Source organism: Oncorhynchus mykiss, chromosome 3 (genome assembly GCF_013265735.2).
Source record: "Oncorhynchus mykiss isolate Arlee chromosome 3, USDA_OmykA_1.1, whole genome shotgun sequence".
NCBI classification, from domain to species: domain Eukaryota; kingdom Metazoa; phylum Chordata; class Actinopteri; order Salmoniformes; family Salmonidae; genus Oncorhynchus; species Oncorhynchus mykiss.
In genome coordinates this window covers 69,731,754-69,753,099 of record NC_048567.1, presented here as the reverse complement: position 1 = coordinate 69,753,099, position 21,346 = coordinate 69,731,754, and the positions used below count along the sequence as shown (strand labels likewise).

Here is a 21,346-nt window from a genome sequence, read left to right as displayed (position 1 = left end):
GTTTGGTGGGGGACAAACAGTCCCACACTGTAGCTCAAACGGGACAGGAGACACCAAAAGTATGTGGACACGTGCTCGTCGAACATCTCATTGGGCATTAATATGGAGTTGGTCCCCCCCTTTGCTGCTATAACAGCCTCCGCTCTTCTGGGAAGGCTTTCCACTAGATGTTGGAACATTGCTGCGGAGACTTGCTTTCATTCAGCCACAAGAGCATTAGGGATGTCAGGCATTGATGTTGGGTGACCAGGCCTGGCTCGCAGTCAGCTTTCCAATTAATCCCAAAGGTGTTTCAATGAGGTTGAGGTCAGGGCTCTGTGCAGGCCACTCAAGTTCTTCCACACCGATCTCAACAAACCATTTCTGTATGGACCTCGCTTTGTGCACAGGGGCATTGTCATTGTCATGAAACAGGAAAGGGCCTTCCCCAAACTGTTGCCACAAAGTTGGAAGCACTGAATCAACTAGAAAGTAATTGTATGCTGTAGCGTTAAGATTTCCATTCACTGATACTAAAGAAAACATCCCCAGACCATTTTCCCGCCTCCACCAAACTTTACAGTTGGCACTATGCATTCGGGCAGGCAGCGTTCTCCTGGCATCCGCCAAACCCAGATTCTGGGACTGCCAGATGGTGAAGGTTGATTCATCCCTCCAGAGAACGAGTTTCCACTGCTCCAGAGTCGAATGGTGGTGAGCTTTACACCACTTCAGCAGACGCTTGGCATTGCGCATGGTGATCTTAGGCTTGTGTGCGGCTGCTCGGCTATGCAAAACCATTTCATGAAGCTCCCGACTAACAGTTATTGTGCTGATGTTGCTTCCAAGGGCAGTTTGGAACTCGGTAGTGATGCAGCCGAAGACAGATGATTTTTACGCGTTACGTGCTTCAGCAGTCGGTGGTCCCGTTCTGTCAGCTTGTGTGGCCTACCATTTTGCAGCTGAGCCATTGTTGCTCCTAGATGTTTCCACTTCACAATAACAGCACTTACAGTTGATCAGGGCTGCTCTAGCAGGGAAGAAATTTGACGAACTGACTTGTTGGAAAGGTGCAATCCTATGACGGTGCCTCATTGAAAGTCACTGAGCTCTTCAGTACGGTCCATTCCACTACCAATGTTTGTCTATAGAGATTGCATGGCTGTGTGCTCGATATTATACACCTGTCAGCAACGGGTGTCCACTAATTTTAAGGGGAGGCCACATACTTGGAATTTCAGTTGATTACTATAGCAACCCCTTGGGCCAATCAGTGTAAATGTCATATCTCTATGGCAAGACGCATCATTCGATCAAGTTTTGTCAAAATTGGGCCAGTGGTGTCTGAGGTATCGCGTGTGATTAATGTACGTACTATCGTACATGCAAACGGAAGGAAACAGATCCATAACCGCCCGCCCAATCAGAAACACAGACTGAAGACAGCGGACTGGTTCTACCATCTCTTTCTCTCGGTATCTTTCTCAACCAGTGGCGTGTATTCATGGATGCCAACAGAAACCAGGCTTCCCCAGTCAATACCAGTCAGTACCAATACCAGTCATGGATGCCAACAGAAACCAGGCTTCCCCAGTCAATACCAGTCAGTACCAATACCAGTCATGGATGCCAACAGAAACCAGGCTTCCCCAGTCAATACCAGTCAGTACCAATACCAGTCATGGATGCCAACAGAAACCAGGCTTCCCCAGTCAAATTTACCAAGAAAAAAACATACAAAATATGTGTTTCAGAAATATCTTTCAATTCGCAAGAGGCTGAATATATCTCAATGGAGAAAGCATCCAAGAGAACAAAATTGTGCCCCTCTGTGTCAGTATGTGCAGCGTATCTGATGCTGTCTGGTCAAAATGAGTATGACATTGTTGCCGCCTGTAGCATTGAATGCAAGGGAAGCCAGCGAGCATTTGGCCTCCCTTGATAAAAAAGTGTAAAATAATAGTCAATCAACTTTGAGCTATACTGAGTGAGCTCAGCTTTGAAAAAAGGTGTCAGGGAAAGTGCTTCACACCAATCACATCACATCAAAAGCCAAAGGTGGAATTGAAAAATGTAATTGTTGCATCATCTCGTTGTGTAGTTGTCCTCGGGTGGCTAGCTAGTTAGCTAAAATTGTCCCTTTCCTAAATTAGCCATGCATTTTTCATTTTACCAAGTCAGTTAAGAACAAATTCTTATTTGCAATGACGGACTAAAACAGTGGGTGTTCACTGCCTGTTCAGGGGCAGAACGACAGCTCAGGGGTTTGAACTTGCAACCTTCCGGTTACTAGTCCAACACTCTAACCACTAGGCTACCCTGCCACCCCAGGATGGAGATAGGGATTTGGACTTGTGGTTTTACTTAATTCTCCGTACTGGCTAATGATTATAACGGTGATTCTGATCCAACCATAAATTCATACATTGTGCCTCTGGCCTGGCAGGCTGGAAGTTCAACACGTAGCTAGTAGGCTAATGTTAACTAGCTGGGTCATCGTTACAAATAAAAGGAAGTTAGGCTAGTAAGCAAGAACTTTAGCCAGGTAGCCTAGGACAACAAAAACGTGTACTGTATGACAGAGTCATAGACCGTTTAGGCAACATGAAAGAGAGGAGGATGGCATTGGCATTTTTCAACAAGAAGAGTGAGTCAACATGTTTTTTTATACTTTAATTCACTCACACACACACACACACACACACACACACACACACACACACACACACACACACAAACACACAGAAAATGGAAAGGCAGATCATATTTAGCATATGTTGATTGGACTAAATTGTTATTGGTATCTTTTAGATGTATATTTTAAGGTGATTAGATAATGTAGAAATGTTGACGTTGAAATGGTGCTGGAATAGTGGAGGCAGCTCCTGTTTTCTTTGTGACTTGTAGTAACTCTCCATGGTTCTAAACCAATAGTTGTCTAGAAGTCCGAAAATGTTGGAAACATTAACTTGAGTGACCTGCTGCAGGTCATGCAACTGTTTGTTCCATGCAATATGTTTTGTGGAATTCACCGGACTTCATGTTGCTCTGGTTTTGTGATGAAACAAATGTGTGGTTGAATTTATCATGCCACTGTGTCTTCTTATTGTCTCAGCGCTAGGCCTATACAGTGCCTTCGAAAAGTATTCAGACCCCTTGACCTTTTCCACATTCTGTTAGGTTAAAGCCTTATTCTAAAATGTTTTTTTTTATTCTTCATCAATCTACACACAATAATACCCCATAATGAGAACGCAAAAACAGGATTTTAGAAATGTTGACTAATTTATATATATTTAAAAAACATGGGCATGACACTACAAGCTTAGAAAACCTGTATTTGGGGAGTTTCTCCCATTCTTCTCTGCAGATCCTCTCAAGATCGGTCAGGTTGTATGTGGAGCGTTGCCTACAGCTATATAATAAGGTAATAAGGTATTTCTGTTTTTATTTTTATTTTTAATACATTTGCAAAAATGTCTAGAACCTGTTTTTGCTTAGTCATTATGGGGTATTGTTTGTAGATTTCTGCGTATTTGTATTTATTGAATCAATTTCAGAATAAGGCTGTAATGTAACAAAATGTGGAAAAAGTCAAGGGGTCTGAATACTTTCTCGAAGGAACTGTATATCATGGTCACAAGGCATATGAACTAACAGGTTAAAGAGCAAACAATGCAATTATCACAACACAAAATCGAGGTTGTAATATGGATTTTCCCCCCTGGCTTGACTTCCCTGGTGATTTTACACACACCGCTACTGTCCTCAATCAACCCCTCTCTCTATCTCCTTCTCTTTCTCTCTCTAACATCACATGCTCACCGACACCTTTCTTATTGCATCAATCACTCACTCTCTCACTGTCATGCACTCTCTTTCTCTCTTTCTTTCATCATGCACAATGTGAAGAGCCAATACTTCTGCTATTTCAGTAGTATTAAAGGCGTTGCATGGTCAATCTCAATTGGCTGTACAGCATTTACGGTGATACTGCCGCTGCAAAAGTCAGGGCATTCATACTTCTTGCGCTTCACAGAGCAGTTGAGCAGAGCTGTTGTGAAGGATGTTGTCGAGGAAGTGAGTTTGTGTTTATATAGGACCTCCCGCCCCCACCTACCGTCACCCAATCATGTCAATGCTGAGCTATACGGAGCCCTCCACATCGTTACAAAATTTGGGAGATACACGGTGATGCGATACAGATATCTATTTGGCCTCTGAATGCCCCCAGAGGTTCCATAATTGCATAACACCCTCCATCCATGTGGATATAGCATCAAGCATAAATTGGCTTTCAGTAAACTGTCCGGCTTAGAGATTTCCCTGGGTTACATCACACTCTGTTATAACTAGTTATTGGGGGAAAATCAATACAGTTACATATCGCAATATTATTATGTATGATATTATTTGATACTTTGACTCCAAGTATTGATTAGTATATATTTATTTGTTGCTAGTGTTAGGTAGTGCTATTTGTCTCTCTTGTCGTGATGTGTGTTTTGTCCTATATATACATATTGTTTTTAATCACAGCCCCCGTCCCGCAGGAGGCCTTTTGCCTTTTGGTAGGCCATCATTGTAAATAGTAATTTGTTCTTAACTGACTTGCCTAGTTAAATAAAGGTTCAATAAAAATACATAAAATGTTTGGAACATCAAATCGCAATAAATCCCAGTATTGAATCGCAATACATCTAGAATCTTAAGAATCACAATACATATTGTATCGGCACCTAAGAGAACCAACCATCAAACACTTCCCTTCCCAGTTGCAATAATGCCCAGGAGGTAACATCAACACTCAGCCTGTCTCTCAGTATAGACACCTCAATGTACTGTACACTACCATAGGAAAGAGAGGCTGCCAAATAAAGACTAGAAAACCCCAAACCATCCTTCCTTCCCTTCTCAACCCCCTTTAACACACACATACACACACAAACAAACACACACAGATACTGCCACATAAACAAAGAGTATAACTAACAACCCCATAACCAACACCCTTGTTAAATCAACAACCCCATTAACACCACACACACACACACACACACCAGTGACATCAGTTTCAGCTATCTGAGTCAGTTTGACGAGCTGTGTTTGCCCTGTCAGTGTAAATCTACAGTAACTCCAGTGGAGCGTGTATGTACTTGTTCCAGCCTGTGGATCAGACAGAAGTGGTGAGCTGCGCCACCACTGAACAAGACATTCAAATCTCCAACACAACACCCTCACACACTCTCAAGAACACACACACAATCTCTCTCTCTATTTGACAAACCGCTATCTTTGGTATGGACACCCATTGCATATATACGCCGTGACAGACTAGAAATGGGGCAGAAATAGATATAGTTACATGTTGGGATGATCTTTTTGACGATATATCGTATCGTTTTGACAATATCACAATAGTATTGTTGCGGTCGTTTGCTGTACCTGCACCAAAAGTCAAGTATATCTTCTTTTCAGCACTTTTATCGGTGTCCTGATCAAAACTAGTTTTCTCATGGCCCCCCCTTGTCCCTCTGCAACAGACAGATGCTCTCTTGTCCTTCTGCAGCAGACAGATGCTCTCTTGTCCCTCTGCAACAGACAGATGCTCTCTTGTCCTTCTGCAACAGACAGATGCTCTCTTGTCCTTCTGCAACAGACAGATGCTCTCTTGTCCTTCTGCAACAGACAGATGCTCTCTTGTCCTTCTGCAACAGACAGATGCTCTCTTGTCCTTCTGCAACAGACAGATGCTCTCTTGTCCTTCTGCAACAGACAGATGCTCTCTTGTCCTTCTGCAACAGACAGATGCTCTCTTGTCCTTCTGCAGCAGACAGATGCTCTCTTGTCCTTCTGCAACAGACAGATGCTCTCTTGTCCTTCTGCAGCAGACAGATGCTCTCTTGTCCTTCTGCAACAGACAGATGCTCTCTTGTCCTTCTGCAGCAGACAGATGCTCTCTTGTCCTTCTGCAACAGACAGATGCTCTCTTGTCCCTCTGCAACAGACAGATGCTCTCTTGTCCTTCTGCAACAGACAGATGCTCTCTTGTCCTTCTGCAGCAGACAGATGCTCTCTTGTCCTTCTGCAGCAGACAGATGCTCTCTTGTCCTTCTGCAACAGACAGATGCTCTCTTGTCCTTCTGCAGCAGACAGATGCTCTCTTGTCCTTCTGCAACAGACAGATGCTCTCTTGTCCTTCTGCAACAGACAGATGCTCTCTTGTCCTTCTGCAGCAGATGCTCTCTTGTCCTTCTGCAACAGACAGATGCTCTCTTGTCCTTCTGCAACAGACAGATGCTCTCTTGTCCTTCTGCAACAGACATATGTTGAACAATATGTAGTGCTGAACGATTAGTACTTTTTGAGGTCGGTTCGGTTTCAGGTCGATTATTAAAAAATAATCAGTTTTCATTTCGATTATATTTTTTTTAACATTAAATACATTATGAATCAATGATCAATGACATTAAAATTATTTTAGAGATTTTTAACGGAAACTCCAAATCCAGTCTCTGTCTGGTCCACATTGGGTAGACATCAACAGAAAAAAGGAAATTACTATGAAATGTTTAAATATTTCAGTTGTGTATACTGCTTAGTTTTTATTTGATGACTTTATTATTTTTCATTCCTTAAAGTCATCATCTAACCTCTGCTCAGGCATTAGCAGCCAGACAACATTCTCTGTGCTTCCCACACTGTACTGTCTTAGTCAGAGCTGTTTGACACGCTGCAGAGCTGTCTGACAAAATAATTTAACGACTTCTTTTAATAAGATAAGGCACACTTGTTGTGTGCATTGCTCTGTCATGCGGTCTATGCGGTCTGTGTGTATCTAACCTAACGTAAAAGTGTATCCATCTCCATCTTAGACGGAAAAAAACAGGTGCAATGGATCATGGTCATTGTAGTTAATTACCACGTTTCTGCGTCGAACAAAGTTCAATATTTGATTAATAATGATGAAAACTACAACTCCATAGCCCAACGTCCCACATAGTTCTTGACTTGATTTATCTTGTCAATGACCTTGCTCGAAGAGATCAAAACGGCATTAGAAACTGGGTGGTTCGAGCACTGAATGCTGATTGGCTGACAGCCGTGGTATATCAGACCGCATACCATGGGTATGACAAAACACTTATTTCTACTGCTCTAATTAAGTTGGTAACCAGTCAATAATAGCAATAAGGCACCTCAGGGGTGTGTGATATATGGCCAATATACCACGGCTAAGGGCTGTGTCCAGGCACTCCGCGTTAAGTTGTGCATAAGAACAGCCCTTAGCCGTGGTATATTGGCCATATACTTTACCATACCTCCTCGGGCCTTATTGCTTAAATGTATCACGGCTAAATTGTGACTGACTGACTGATCTACAAACAATGAGTGTTATTTATGATGCAAGGTTATTTGTAGATCAGTCAGTCCGCAGTTGCCTGCAGTCATTCTTATGCGCTCGAACACCGCCAATGATAGGCTATGATTTCTCTCTAGAGAAACGGTGTGTTGGGCACACAAAAAAAACTAAAAACTAAATGGAATTCAAGTAGTGGAGGCTCCTCAGATGAGGAATGGGAGAACCATCCTCCTCCGTGAATTTCATAAAAATAAAAATTTTAAAACATTTCAAAAGTTATCCCTTTTACATAACACTACACTAAATATATTGACTAAATAATTGACTAAAACACACTGTTTTGCAATGAAGGTCTATAGTATCCTCAACAGTACTCTGTTGGGTTGCACCAAGGTGTAGCCGGAGGACAGCTAGCTTCTGTCCTCCTCTGGGTACATTGACTTCAATACAGGACCTAAGAGGCTAATGGTTCTCACCCCCTTCCATAGACTTACACAGTAATTATGACAACTTCCGGAGGACATCCTCCAACCTATCAGAGCTCTTGCAGCATGAACTGACATGTTGTCCATTCAATTAAAGGGTCACAGAATTAATCTAGTACTGAAAGCATAAGCTATAGCTAGCACTGCACTGCAGAAAATGTGGTGAACAGCTTATTCAAAGAGAGAGAACGACAATAGTTGAACTATTTTAAACAAATGAATTTCTTCCTAAAAAAAGAGATGAAGAGAGAGTCTTTTTTTTCACTTTCAGTTTCAAATGCACATAACTAGTTGAGCCTACTCAAAAACCCTGCTCAAACTGAGGGATGCTATGTTAGCTAGCTGGCTATGACTATCCAACACAACACTATAACTCTTCTGTGTCAAGGTAAGCTTTTGGTTTTACAAATATATTGCCACCGGGGCACGCTTACTGACTGTACACTGTAACGTTACTGCATGATCGTAGAGGGTTTACTAATGTGATAGTTCTATTAGCAATGTTGACTATGATGTCACTTTAGTTAAAACCTCTTACAGCTACCCCCCTACTTTTTTCAATTTCTGCCTGAAGACATACCCAAATCTAACTGCCTGTAGCTCAGGCTCAGAACCAAGGAAATGCATATTCTTGATTTCATTTGAAAGAAAACACTCTGAAGTTTGTGTAAATGTGAATTGAATGTAGGAGAATGTAACACAATATATCTGGTTTAGATAATACAATGAAAAAACCATACGTTTTTTCATTTTTATTGTTGTATCATCATCTTTAAAATGAACAAGACAAAACAAACATTCAGATAGGATGATGCGGACAATTTCAGTGAAAAACATAAGAGGGCAACAGTACTTGTGCAAAGTTTCAGAATGATAACTTCCAAAATGAGTGTGCTACATGACATTTATCATGAAGTCACCCAGGTGTCCCACACAAGTAGCCCAAATGTACCCAAGTGGCCAAATTGGTGAAGTTAAACATTTTGAATGGAATAACTATATACAAAATACCAAAATGGTATTCTAACATACTCCCCCTACAAAAAAATGGAGAAAAAACATGAAAAAAAATATACAATTTTACAAAATAACACTTTCAATATTTGGAAGACCCTCAGTCCTCTACACAATATTGTGCTGCTGATGCCGGGTGCCAAAGCAGTCTCTTTCTGCAGTAAAGCAGAGGGTCACCAAGCATGTGGTGCAGGTGATGGGGGACTTCATTTTGCAAAGAACACAGCGACGCCTCCATGCTGTGCCCTTTTGGTCCTGAGGCACATCCATGCCTGCAGAAATACATTTGGACAGATGAACACCACTTGTGGCAGGAGCTGGATGAACCAGCTTCAGTGGGGGATGGACACCTTGGCACTGGGAGCTCCCATTCGGAGTCAGTGTCACTGTGAAAGAAAATGTTCAGTTAGAATAGTTTCACATGAGCCCTGTATCAACAGGTATAATAAACAGATACTGTATATATAGAGTACAGGGAACATAAAGTTGAATATATTATAATAGACCTGCTAGATCTACTGTCTCATTTATATTATGACAGACCAGCTAGATCTACTGTCTATTTTATATTATGACATTTCAGCTAGATCTACTGTCTCTATTATATTATGACAGACCAGCCAGATCTACTGTCTTTATTATACACTGCTCAAAAAAATAAAGGGAACACTTAAACAACACAATGTAACTCCAAGTCAATCACACTTCTCTGAAATCAAACTGTCCACTTAGGAAACAACACTGATTGACAATAAATGTCACATGCTGTTGTGCAAATGGAATAGACAACAGGTGGAAATTATAGGCAATTAGCAAGACACCCCCAATAAAGGAGTGGTTCTGCAGGTGGTGACCACAGACCACTTCTCAGTTCCTATGCTTCCTGGCTGATGTTTTGGTCACTTTTGAATGCTGGCGGTGCTTTCACTCTAGTGGTAGAATGAGACGGAGTCTACAACCCACACAAGTGGCTCAGGTAGTGCAGCTCATCCAGGATGGCACACCAATGCGAGCTGTGGCAAGAAGGTTTGCTGTCTCTGTCAGCGTAGTGTCCAGAGCATGGAAGTGCTACCAGGAGACAGGCCAGTACATCAGGAGACGTAGAGGAGGCCGTAGGAGGGCAACAACCCAGCAGCAGGACAGCAAAATGACCTCCAGCAGGCCACAAATGTGCACGTGTCTGCTCAAACGGTCAGAAACAGACTCCATGAGGGTGGTATGAGGGCCCGACGTCCACAGGTGGGGGTTGTGCTTACAGCCCAACACCGTGCAGGACGTTTGGCATTTGCCAGAGAACACCAAGATTGACAAATTCGCCACTGGCGCCCTGTGCTCTTCACAGATGAAAGTAGGTTCACACTGAGCACATGTGACAGACGTGACAGAGTCTGGAGACGCCATGGAGAACGTTCTGCTGCCTGCAACATCCTCCAGCATGACTGGTTTGGCGGTGGGTCAGTCATGGTGTGGGGTGGCATTTCTTTGGGGGGCCGCACAGCCCTCCATGTGCTTGCCAGAGGTACCCTGACTGCCATTAGGTACCGAGATGAGATCCTCAGACCCCTTGTGAGACCATATGCTGGTGCGGTTGGCCCTGGGTTCCTCCTAATGCAAGACAATGCTAGACCTCATGTGGCTGGAGTGTGTCAGCAGTTCCTGCAAGAGGAAGGCATTGATGCTATGGACTGGCCCGCCCGTTCCCCAGATCTGAATCCAATTGAGCACATCTGGGACATCATGTCTCGCTCCATCCACCAACCACCAACACCACAGACTGTCCAGGAGTTGGCAGATGCTTTAGTCCAGGTCTGGGAGGAGATCCCTCAGGAGACCATCCGCCACCTCATCAGGATCATGCCCAGGCGTTGTAGGGAGGTCATACAGGCACGTGGAGGCCACACACACCACTGAGCCTCATTTTGACTTGTTTTAAGGACATTACATCAAAGTTGGATCAGCCTGTAGTGTGGTTTTCCACTTTAATTTTGAGTGTGACTCCAAATCCAGACCTCCATGGGTTGATAAATTGGATTTCCATTGATCATTTTTGTGTGATTTTATTGTCAGCACATTCAACTATGTAAAGAAAAAAGTATTTAATAAGAATATTTCATTCATTCAGATCTAGGATGTGTTATTTTAGTGTTCCCTTTATTTTTTTGAGCAGTATATTACAACAGACCAGCTGTATCTACTGTCTCCATTTCACTTTGGCCATTGTTGTGGGCCTGCCCTCCACTCAACAGCCGCAAATAGGCTATTTCATTTCACAAATAATATTTTATATTATTAATTTCAAACAAATGCATTGGCATGAGAAAAACTTACCAGTCCAAAACGATGTCCTCGCCATTCAAAAAATATTCCTCCATTTGGGAATCGCTAAATGAATCGTCCTCCAACAATCTGTCTCATTTTCCAGATCAATTTCTTCTAAAATTGTGTGTATATCTGTATATCTAGACTTAGATTTAGCTTTCCCTGACTTAGTCGCCATACTGATTGATATATGAACAGCTGAATATGCGCTTTATCAAAACAATGCTGTGCGCAACATGCGTTGCTCCTTCCGGTATGAATCGTCAATGGCGACTGAACCTCTACGCCGGAGTTTACTACATGGGTTGGTCTTCCAACACATAAACATTACATATTGCCGTTTACCTCAGCTCATTGGCTATCTACCCAGCTAGATTTCAAGACGATCAGTGGTCATTGGGTTAAAATACAGTCAATCAACGAAACAGCGGTCATATCATTGGTGCACAATGATGTCATTACTTGTTGTCTTCAAATCGGTTTCTTTCAGTCAATACGTCCCGCGAAATGACCCATCAGGTTTGGTTGTGTTACAAACAAACCAGTTGATTGCAATGAAACCAAACATGACTGGAAAAGTCACGTTTCGTGTGTGTATTTACATCAAATGTGTCGTCGAAAATGGAATGAGACGGAATTCACGGCACAAGCGGTTCACAAAATGTTTCCTGTTAGGCTACAAAAATTGATTTTATCAAACAAAAGACCATTCATTGTGTAACAATGAGCATTGGGATTGCAAACAGAGGAAGATCGTCAAAGGTAAACAATTTATTTTATTGCAGTTTGTGATTTTGTTACGCCTGTGCTGGTTGAAATAGTTGTTTTTTATGGGGCTCTATCCTCAGATAATCGCATCGTATTCTTTCGCAGTAAATCCTTTTTTAAATCTGACAATCTGCCAATTCTGTTTAAAAACTTCTCTTAAAAGGGAGCAAACGGAACAAAACGGGGATAAACACACCTGAATTTGTCCAATAGAAATTCTCGTTTGCAACTGTTTGTCACGACTTCCACCGAAGGTGGCTCCTCTCGCTGTTCGGGCGGCGCTCGGCGGTCGTCGCCGGTCTACTAGCTGCCACCGATCCTTTTTCCTTTTCTTTTGGTTATGTCTGTTTTGTGTTTCACCTGGTTTCATTTTGGTTAATTGGGGGGGTATTTATCTCGACATTTCCTTTGGGTTTTTGTGCGGGATTGTTTTCGTTTGACTGTCAGTGAGTTTTGGGTTGCGTTTTCTTTAGTTCATTTTTAACAGGTGGTTTTTGCCTGGACTGTGTCTGAGTGGGGTTTTGTGGTTACTGTTGTAGTCCGGTATTCCTGTTATTTTGAGCTTGTTTAATAATACGCGCTTGTTTCTCCTGCGCCTGACTCCACACCCACACCCACACCCACACCCTGACTCCTTGGGGAGATCTGACAGATCCCGCACCGCTAAATCATGGAGTCAGCAGGAGAGGACGCACCCACCCCGTCCATGGAGGAGCGTGTTCAACAGCATTCAGCGCTATTACACCGTTTGGGTATAGCTATGGATCAGGTATTAGTGAGAATGGAGAGATGGGAAAGGAGCGGCCTCCCTACCCCATCTTCAGCCACTCTCCAGCCTGCACCACCAACTTCTCCGGCGGTGTCCGGCCCCAGCGGGATTCGGCTCGCTCTCCCGAGGGACTACGATGGGACGGCTGCCGGGTGTAAAGGGTTCCTGCTCCAGCTGGACCTTTACTTGGCGACTCCCTCGGGAGAGGACAGTGTCAACATCCTCGTCTCCTACCTTTCGGGTAAAGCCTTGGAGTGGGCCAACACAATCTGGTAGGCCCCAGACTCGGCGAGGGACCATTACCCAGAGTTCAACCGCCGCTTCCGGGCGATGTTCGATCACGGCTGTTTCACTTAAGGCAGGAGACGAGGAGCGCACAGGATTTCGCGCTGGATATCCAGACCCTGGCCGCTGGCACGGGGTGGAATGACAGGGCCCTGGTGAACCATTATAGGTGTAGCCTGCGGGAAGACGTCCGCAGGGAGCCTGTCGTGACACTACTCTCACTCTGGACCAGCTAATAGACATGTCCATCAGGCTGAGCACGGCTCGAACACCTCAGGTGAGTCAGCACCCGGCTCACCCAGAGCCCCCTGTGTGTCATATGTATCTGTTGATTTCCTTTCCTGAGTTTTCCCCTCATTCCCAGCATAAGGCGCTAGTCAATTCAGGAGCAGCAGGGAGTTTTATTGACCGCGGTTTCGCGCTTAAGTTAGGGATTCCCTTGGTTCAGATGGAACAACCCTTCCCCGTGCACGCCCTAGATAGTCGACCGTTAGGGTCAGGGCTGATCAGGGAGGCCACAGTTCCACTGGACATAGTGACGCAGGTGGGTCATGAGGAGCGGATTAGTTTCTTCCTCATTGATTCTCCTGCGTTTCCAGTGGTGCTGGGTATTCCCTGGTTGGCTTATCACAATCCAAAAATTTAGTGTAAACAGGGGACTCTTAAGGGGTGGTCAGAGGAGTGCTCAGGTAGATGTGTGGGAGTTTCCATTGGTGCAACGACGGTGGAGTCTCCACCGTGCGCATCCCCGCAGAATATTATGATTTGGCAATCGCCTTCTGTAAAAAGAGAGCGACCCAATTACCACCACATCGACGAGGGGATTGTGCGATAACCCTCCAGGTAAACGCTGCACTTCCCAGGAGTCACGTGTATCCCCTGACACAGGAGGAGACCGTGGCTATGGAGACATATGTCACGGAAGCTCTGGGACAGGGGTACATTCGGCCCTCCATGTCACCCGTCTCCTCGAGTTTCTTTTTTGTGAAGAAAAAGGAGGGTGGTTTGCGTCCGTGCATTGATTATCGAGGTCTCAATTCCATAATGGTGGGTTTTAGTTACCCACTACCTCTCATCGCTACGGCGGTGGAATCATTTCACGGGGCGCGGTTCTTCACGAAACTGGACCTCAGGAGCGGGTATAATCTGGTGCGTATTCGGGAGGGAGATGAGTGGAAAACTGCGTTTAGTACCACATCTGGCCATTATGAGTACCTCATCATGCCGTACGGGTTAAAGAATGCTCCAGCCATCTTTCAATCCTTCGTCGACGAGATTCTCAGAGACCTGCACGGACAGAGTGTGGTGGTGTATATTGACGATATCTTGATCTACTCCGCCACACGCGCCGCGCATGTGTCTCTGGTGCGCAAGGTTCTTGGGCGACTGCTGGAGCATGACCTATATGTGAAGGTGGAGAAATGTGAGTTTTCCAAACGAGCCGTTTCCTTCCTGGGTTATCGCATTTCCACCTCAGGGGTGGTAATGGAGTGTGACCGCGGCAAGGCCGTGCGTAATTAGCCGACTCCGGCCACGGTAAAGGAGGTGCAGCAGATCTTAGGGTTTGCCAATTACTACCGGAGGTTTATCTGGGGTTTTGGTCAGGTAGCGGCTCCCATTACCTAACTGCTGAAGGGGGGGCCTGTGCGTTTGCAGTGGTCGGCAGAGGCGGACAGGGCTTTCCGTCGTTTGAAGGCGCTGTTCACCGACACGCTAGTGTTGGCGCATCCTGACCCTTCTTTGGCGTTCATTGTGGAGGTGGACGCATCCGAGGCTGGGGTTGGAGCCGTGCTCTCACAGCGATCGGGTACGCCACCGAAGCTCCGTCCCTGTGCTTTTTTTTCGAAGAAGCTTGGGCCGGTGGAGCAAAACTATGATGTGGGGGACAGGGAGTTGTTGGCTGTGGTTAAGGCCCTGAAGGTGTGGAGACACTGGCTCGAGGGGGCTAAGCACCCTTTCCTCATCTGGACTGACCATCGTAATCTGGAGTATATCCAAGCAGCTAGGAGACTGAATCCTCGTCAGGCAAGGTGGGCCATGTATTTCACCAGATTTCGATTTACGATCTCGTATAGACCAGGTTGCCTCAACACTAAGGCCGACGCGCTGTCCCGTCTCTACGACACCGAGGACCGGACCATCGATCCTACTCCCATCATTCCGGCTGCTAGGCTGGTGGCACCGGCAGTATGGGTGGTGGACGCGGACATCGACCGGGCGCTAAGGGAGGGACCTGCGCCTCCACAGTGTCCGGCGGGTCGTAGGTACGTGCCACTCGCTGTTCGTGATCAATTAATTTGGTGGGCTCATAGTCTACCCTCGTCGGGTCACCCGGGTATTTCGAGAACAGTGCGAGGTCTTAGGGGGAAGTACTGGTTAGTTAAGGACGTGCGATTCTACGTCTCCTCCTGTTCGGTGTGCACCCAGAGTAAGGCTCCTAGGCACTTGCCACGAGGGAAGTTACAACCCCACCCCTTCCAAAACAGCCGTGGTCCCATCTATCGGTGGACTTTCTCACTGATCTTCCCCCGTCTCAGGGAAACACGACGACCCTGGTTGTTGTGGATCGGTTCTCTAAGTCCTGCCGTCTTATCCCGTTGCCCGGTCTCTCTACGGCCCTACAGACTGCGGAGGCTCTGTTCACCCATGTCTTCCGGCACTACGTGGTGCCCGGGGAACATCGTTTCTGATCGGGGTCCCCAGTTTACATCACGAGTGTGGAAGGCATTTATGGAACGTCTGGGGGTCTCGGTCAGCCCGACCTCGGGGTTACACCTGGAGAGTAATGGGCAGGTGGAGAGAGTGAACCAGGATGTGGGTAAGTTTCTGCGGTCGTATTGCCAGGACCGGCCGGGGGAGTGGGCGAGACACATCCCCTGGGCTGAAATGGCCCAGAACTGGGGTACTGTCACGAATATCACCGAAGGTGGCTCCCCTTCCCGTTCGGGTGGCGGTCGTCGTCGCCGGTCTACTAGCTGCTCTTTTCCCTTTTCGTTTGGTTTTGTCTTATTGTTTTCACCTGTTCCTTGTTGGGGTTTTTGGGTTGGGATTATTTAAATTCAGTTAGCCTGCCTGTGTTTGTGCGGGCTTGTTACCGTCTATGTAAGAGGTGTACTCGCTGTCCGGTATTACCAGTTGTACTTGGGTTTGGTATGTTATGCCTGTGTTCGGCGTCACCCATTGTACGTGCTCCTGTTTGGGACGTTAAAGCGTTTTTCCCCAGATACTTCTGCTCTCTGCGCCTGACTCCACACCCATCCTCTTCGCTCGTTACAATGTATGTATGTACAGTACCAGTCAAAAGTTTGGACATACCTACTCATTCAGGGTTTTTCTTTATTTGTAATATTTTCTACATTGTAGAATAATAGTGAAGACATCAAAACTATGAAATAACATGGAATCATGTAGTAACCAAAAAAGTGTTAAACAAATCAAAATATATTTTATATTTGTGATTCTTCAAAGTAGAAACCATTTGCCTTGATGACAGCTTTGCACACCTTTGGCATTCTCTCAACCAGCTTTATGAGGTAGTCACCTGGAATGCATTTCAATTAACAGGTGTGCCTTCTTCTTCAAAGTTAATTTGTGGAATCTCTTTCCTTCTTAATGCGTTTGAACCAATCAGTTGTGTTGTTTTAAGGTAGGGGTGGTATACAGAAGATTGCCCTATTTGGTAAAAGACCAAGTCCATATTACAGCAAGAACAGCTCAAATAAGCAAAGAGAAACGACAGTCCATCATTTTAAGAAATTAAGTTCAGTCAATACGGAAAATGTCAAGAACTTTTAAAGTTTCTTCAAGTGCAGTTGCAAAAAACATCAAGCCATATGATGAATCTGACTCTCATGAGGACCACTACAGGAAAGGAAGTTACCTCTGCTGCAGAGGATAAGGTCATTATAGTTACCAGCCTCAGAAATTGCACATCTCAACATCAACTCTTCAGAGACTGTGTGAATCAGGCCTTCATGGTCGAATTGCTGAAAAGAAAGCACTACTAAAGGACACCAATAATAAGAAGAGATTTTTGGTTCCAACCGTCATGTCTTTATGAGACGCGGTGTGGGTGAATGGATGATCTCCTCATGTGTATTTCCCACAATAAAGTATGGAGGAGGAGGTGTTATGGTGTGGGGGTGCTTTGCTGATGACACTGTCTGTGATTTATTTAGAATTCAAGGCACACTGAAACCAGCATGTCTACTACAGCATTCTGCAGCGATACGCCATCCCATCTGGTTTGGGCTTAGTGGGACTATCATTTGTTTTTCAACAGGACAATGACCCAACACACCTCCAGGCGGTGTAAGGGCTATTTTACCAAGAAGGAGAGTGATTGAGTGCTGTATCACATGACCTGGCCTCCACAACCCCCATATGCTCAGCATATGTGGAAACTGCTTCAAGACTGTTGGAAAAGCATTCCAAGTGAAGCTGGTTGAGAGAATGCCAAGAGTGTGCAAAGCTATCATCAAGGCAAAGGGTGGCAATTTGAAGAATCTCAAATATAAAATATATTTTGATTTGTTTAACACTTTTTTTGGTAACTACATGATTCCATATGTGTTATTTTATAGTTGTGATGTCTTATTCTACAACGTAGAAAATAGTAAAAATAAAGAAAAACCCTTGAATGAGTGGCTGTTCTAAAATGTTTGACTGGTAGTGTATATGTATTTCCCCAAAAATATATGGGGGATTGGAAGTGATACAGACAATTACTGACAATGATGGGAGCTAAAATCTATCTGCAATATTAAAGCTGATCTACCCCCTAAAAAAGGTGTGCAAGGCAGTATTACATTTGTCACTGTCTGTCCATGTGTCACTGTCTATCACCTACATTTTTTATCTCACCTGTGTGCACCTACATTGTAATCTTTCATTCATAGGCTAGGTTGTAGCAACCTCATGATGGATATAGGGCAAATTCGAGAATCATGTAGTAGCCTTAACCTATCGCTGTTACATTGAACTGGATGAATGGAATATGAATGACAGTCATCCAATATGCTGTAATAGAAATAAGGCCATGCTCATGGGAAAAACAAACATTCTCCCTCATCTTAAACAGCACCGACCACCACTGAATTCAAGTAATTGAACTGACGTGGGTAATTAGTTGTTTAATAACACCAAAAAAATAAAATAAGTTGGTTAATCGCTCAGCACTAACAATATGTTTGGAACATCTAATTTCAATAAAATCCCAGTATCGAATCGCAATACATATAGAATTGTGAGAATAGCAATACATATGGTATTGGCACCTAAGTATCATGATAATATCGTATCGCTAGGTCCCTGGCAATTCCCAGCCAAAGTGTACACCCAAGCACACAAACTCTTATCTGGTCCCATCCTGTCTTTGAACTTATCTCAGCTTCTCATTAATCCCCAGTAAATGTTTCGCCGCAGGCTACTGTCCCTGCCCTGTTTGCACTTGTCTATCTGAAAGATGTGTGTGTGTGTCTGTGCGCCCTGCACGAATGGTGTAACCTTCCTAATATGAAAGAACACTACATGGCATCACATCCATCAATCAGCATATAACAACAATAATGGGCTCCATCCCTTCATGGCGTAGGGTCAGTAGTTAATCAGTGGTATGCTATGGGCTGTTGACGGTTTGATTCTATCTGATACATGGTCCTCCTGTCACCCTTGTCTATATGGCAGCCCCACAGCACCTCTCTGATTCAGAGGGGATGGGTTAAACGCGGAAGACAGTTCAGTTGAATGCATTCAGTTGTACAACTGACTAGGTATCCCCCTTTCCTTTCCTTTACCCTCCGAAGACCCTGCAGTCTTACTCTTGTCAAACAAAAACACCTAGCACGTTTCAGAGACTGACTGCACATATCTGAAGGGTTCTGTGTGCAGCGAGCTATGAAACATGAGGAGGGAGTCCGAGCAAATGTGCAGTTAGTCCGAACACAGGAGCCCTTGTGTGGCTTGTGACTGCCCCGAGGTCCAGGAGCTATGGGCTCTGATTGTAGGGCACTGAATCTCCAAAGATTGTCACACTGGCCTGGAATGTATTTGGGAAATGTTGACGGGAGAGGTGGAATTATCTAGGCTACTGGATCTAGGAACTTCAACGTGATTCGCTTCTGTTGGGTGACAGAAATCACAGGCCGTTATAGGCTGACCACACCGCTTGCGTTGCGTGCGCGAGCGTTGTAAAATACATTTAGAAATCTATGTTATTCAATTATTGCACCCACACTGCTTGCACGCGTCAATGAGTATCTATGTTGCCAAGGGCTAAAATAGAAGTCCTTTCTATTTCTGACGCAGATCGCGCTGCAAGTCCTGCCTCTCCCATCTCCTCATTGGTTTATAGAAGCAGGTACCCACGTGCCATCTCCTCATTGGTTATACCCATGTGGGTGATTGAAAGACGAACTGTGTTGCCGGTCGGTGTAGTAATAGTATGAAAGTTTAGATGCCAATCACCATATAAGTTCCAAGATGAAAAAGCCTGGAAGGAGGAGAGATGACTAGAAACGATTCGGTGGACCGTTTTATGTGTGGATTAATTGTCGGAGTAGAGGACCTTGTGCATTTCAGGTAAAATAACAATTCAATGTTTATATCCCAGGACAAATTAGCTAGCAACAGCAAGCTAGCTAAATAGGACAAATTAGCTAGCAAGTGCAAGCTAACTAGCTAAATTGCCATAAATGTTTAATGCTTTTCGAACCTGTTCCCAAATTAATGTAATTGGTTCAGAGTTTGTTTTGATATTTTAACCTGCATGTTGTTTGGTGTAGGGGGACAAAATAAATGTATGCATGATGGCGCATGCGTGCAGCCGGTTTGGGATCCGTGTTACGCCTCGATCATACCGATAGTGAAACACAAAATGTGATGCATCATCTGGATATGTATGCAACAAAAGTTCAACATTCAACTTCTGCTAACATTTCTGTCAAGCTGTCTACGAATACAATTTGAGCAAAGTATGATAAATCGAATGTAATCACCACACAGAGCGCACTGCAACTGCCTCTGCAAAGCAATGCTGCAAGGCAACAGCGTTCCATTGAAAGTGAATGTACTTCTAGTGTACCAAAATGCAACTGAAAAAGAAAAAGAGAGCCGTACACTCTAGGAGCTCAGATGCAATAATTGAATATCCTAATGACCAACGTTTCAACAGACAAGCTGTCTTCATCCGGGTACCAAAATACCACACTGTCGGTGTGATCGAGGCGTTAGGTCAATACACCGATGCTCTGTAAAATAATGGACATCGACTGTTCAACTCATTATGGATATTGTAAAATAGTTACTTTGCATGGCAAAAGAACTTGAAGGATTTCGATTAATAAATGTTTATATAACCTGAGGCACGAAGGTAAACTAAGTCACCGAGTAGAATGCTGGCTTTAGTGTTAATCTTAAACCCCCGCTTTCACCCCAGCCTCAGCTCCCTCCACATAAACAGAACTGTGGCTCACCAAACAATAGCAGTTGGATATAGCAGATAATTAATGCGCAATAAACTAACCAATTGCAACAACCGCTACCCAAGTCATTCAAATTCCAACGCATTCATGTGTGTCTAAAAACGTTTAGTTTGAGAAATGAACGGACCTTGTCCGTTTGGACACTCGTGGGTGAACTAGATCCCTCTGATCCGCGGGACGGAACATACATGCCATTCCTTACCTTCATAGTCTAAACTGAAGCAGAACTGGACATACACGAACAGAGACACTACCAGCCATGTGTCCATATTCACGCACGGGACACCCTTCAGCATCTTTGGAAAGTATAAGAACATTTCCATCGCATTCAAACTTTCCAAAGACCCGCCTACTGCTCCAGAAACGAGAGGATTTTCCTCCGTCCGAATGGATCCTAATCGAATCTGGCCTGAGTCTCGGCATGCGGCCCGGGCGTCACAGCTGAGTGAAGCAACACTGAACTATAGCCCCTGCAACCCATTCAAACAAATAATTAGAAAATAAAACAAAGTGACTCAGAATAGCTTACGCATTTAGGTCTAGTTGCCAGTGTTGCTGGGGAAGTAGCCTACATTCCCCAACTTGAAAGAAAACTAAAAGCCCAACCAAATAAAAGCATCTCAAACACCTAAATTATACATCAATGCTGGACATACAGTATACACAAACACACATACACCCCACTGGGCACAGACATAATTTCAACATCCATTTGGTTGAGTTGTCAACTAACGTGAATTCAACGTGAAATCAACATTTAAAAAATGCACCACGTCATTGGATTTAGGTGAAAAGAAAAATAGGAAAAAGAGGAAATTCCCTTAAGTTGGTTACATTTTGCAAATCCAATCAGTTTCCCATGTTGATTCAACATCACATTGAA

General features: G+C 44.4%; 1 protein-coding gene across 1 annotated transcript in view; it reads right to left on the bottom strand.

Annotated features, from left to right (window-relative positions):
• Positions 1 to 21,341, bottom strand: part of LOC110504579 (sushi repeat containing protein X-linked) — a 37,888-nt gene extending 16,547 nt beyond the window's left edge. The window contains exon 1 of the mRNA XM_036975033.1: positions 20,666 to 21,341. Within this exon, the coding sequence (XP_036830928.1) occupies positions 20,666 to 20,786 (121 nt within the window). The 5' untranslated portion in view covers positions 20,787 to 21,341. The remainder of the gene's footprint in view (positions 1 to 20,665) is intronic.
• Positions 21,342 to 21,346: the final 5 nt, after the last annotated feature.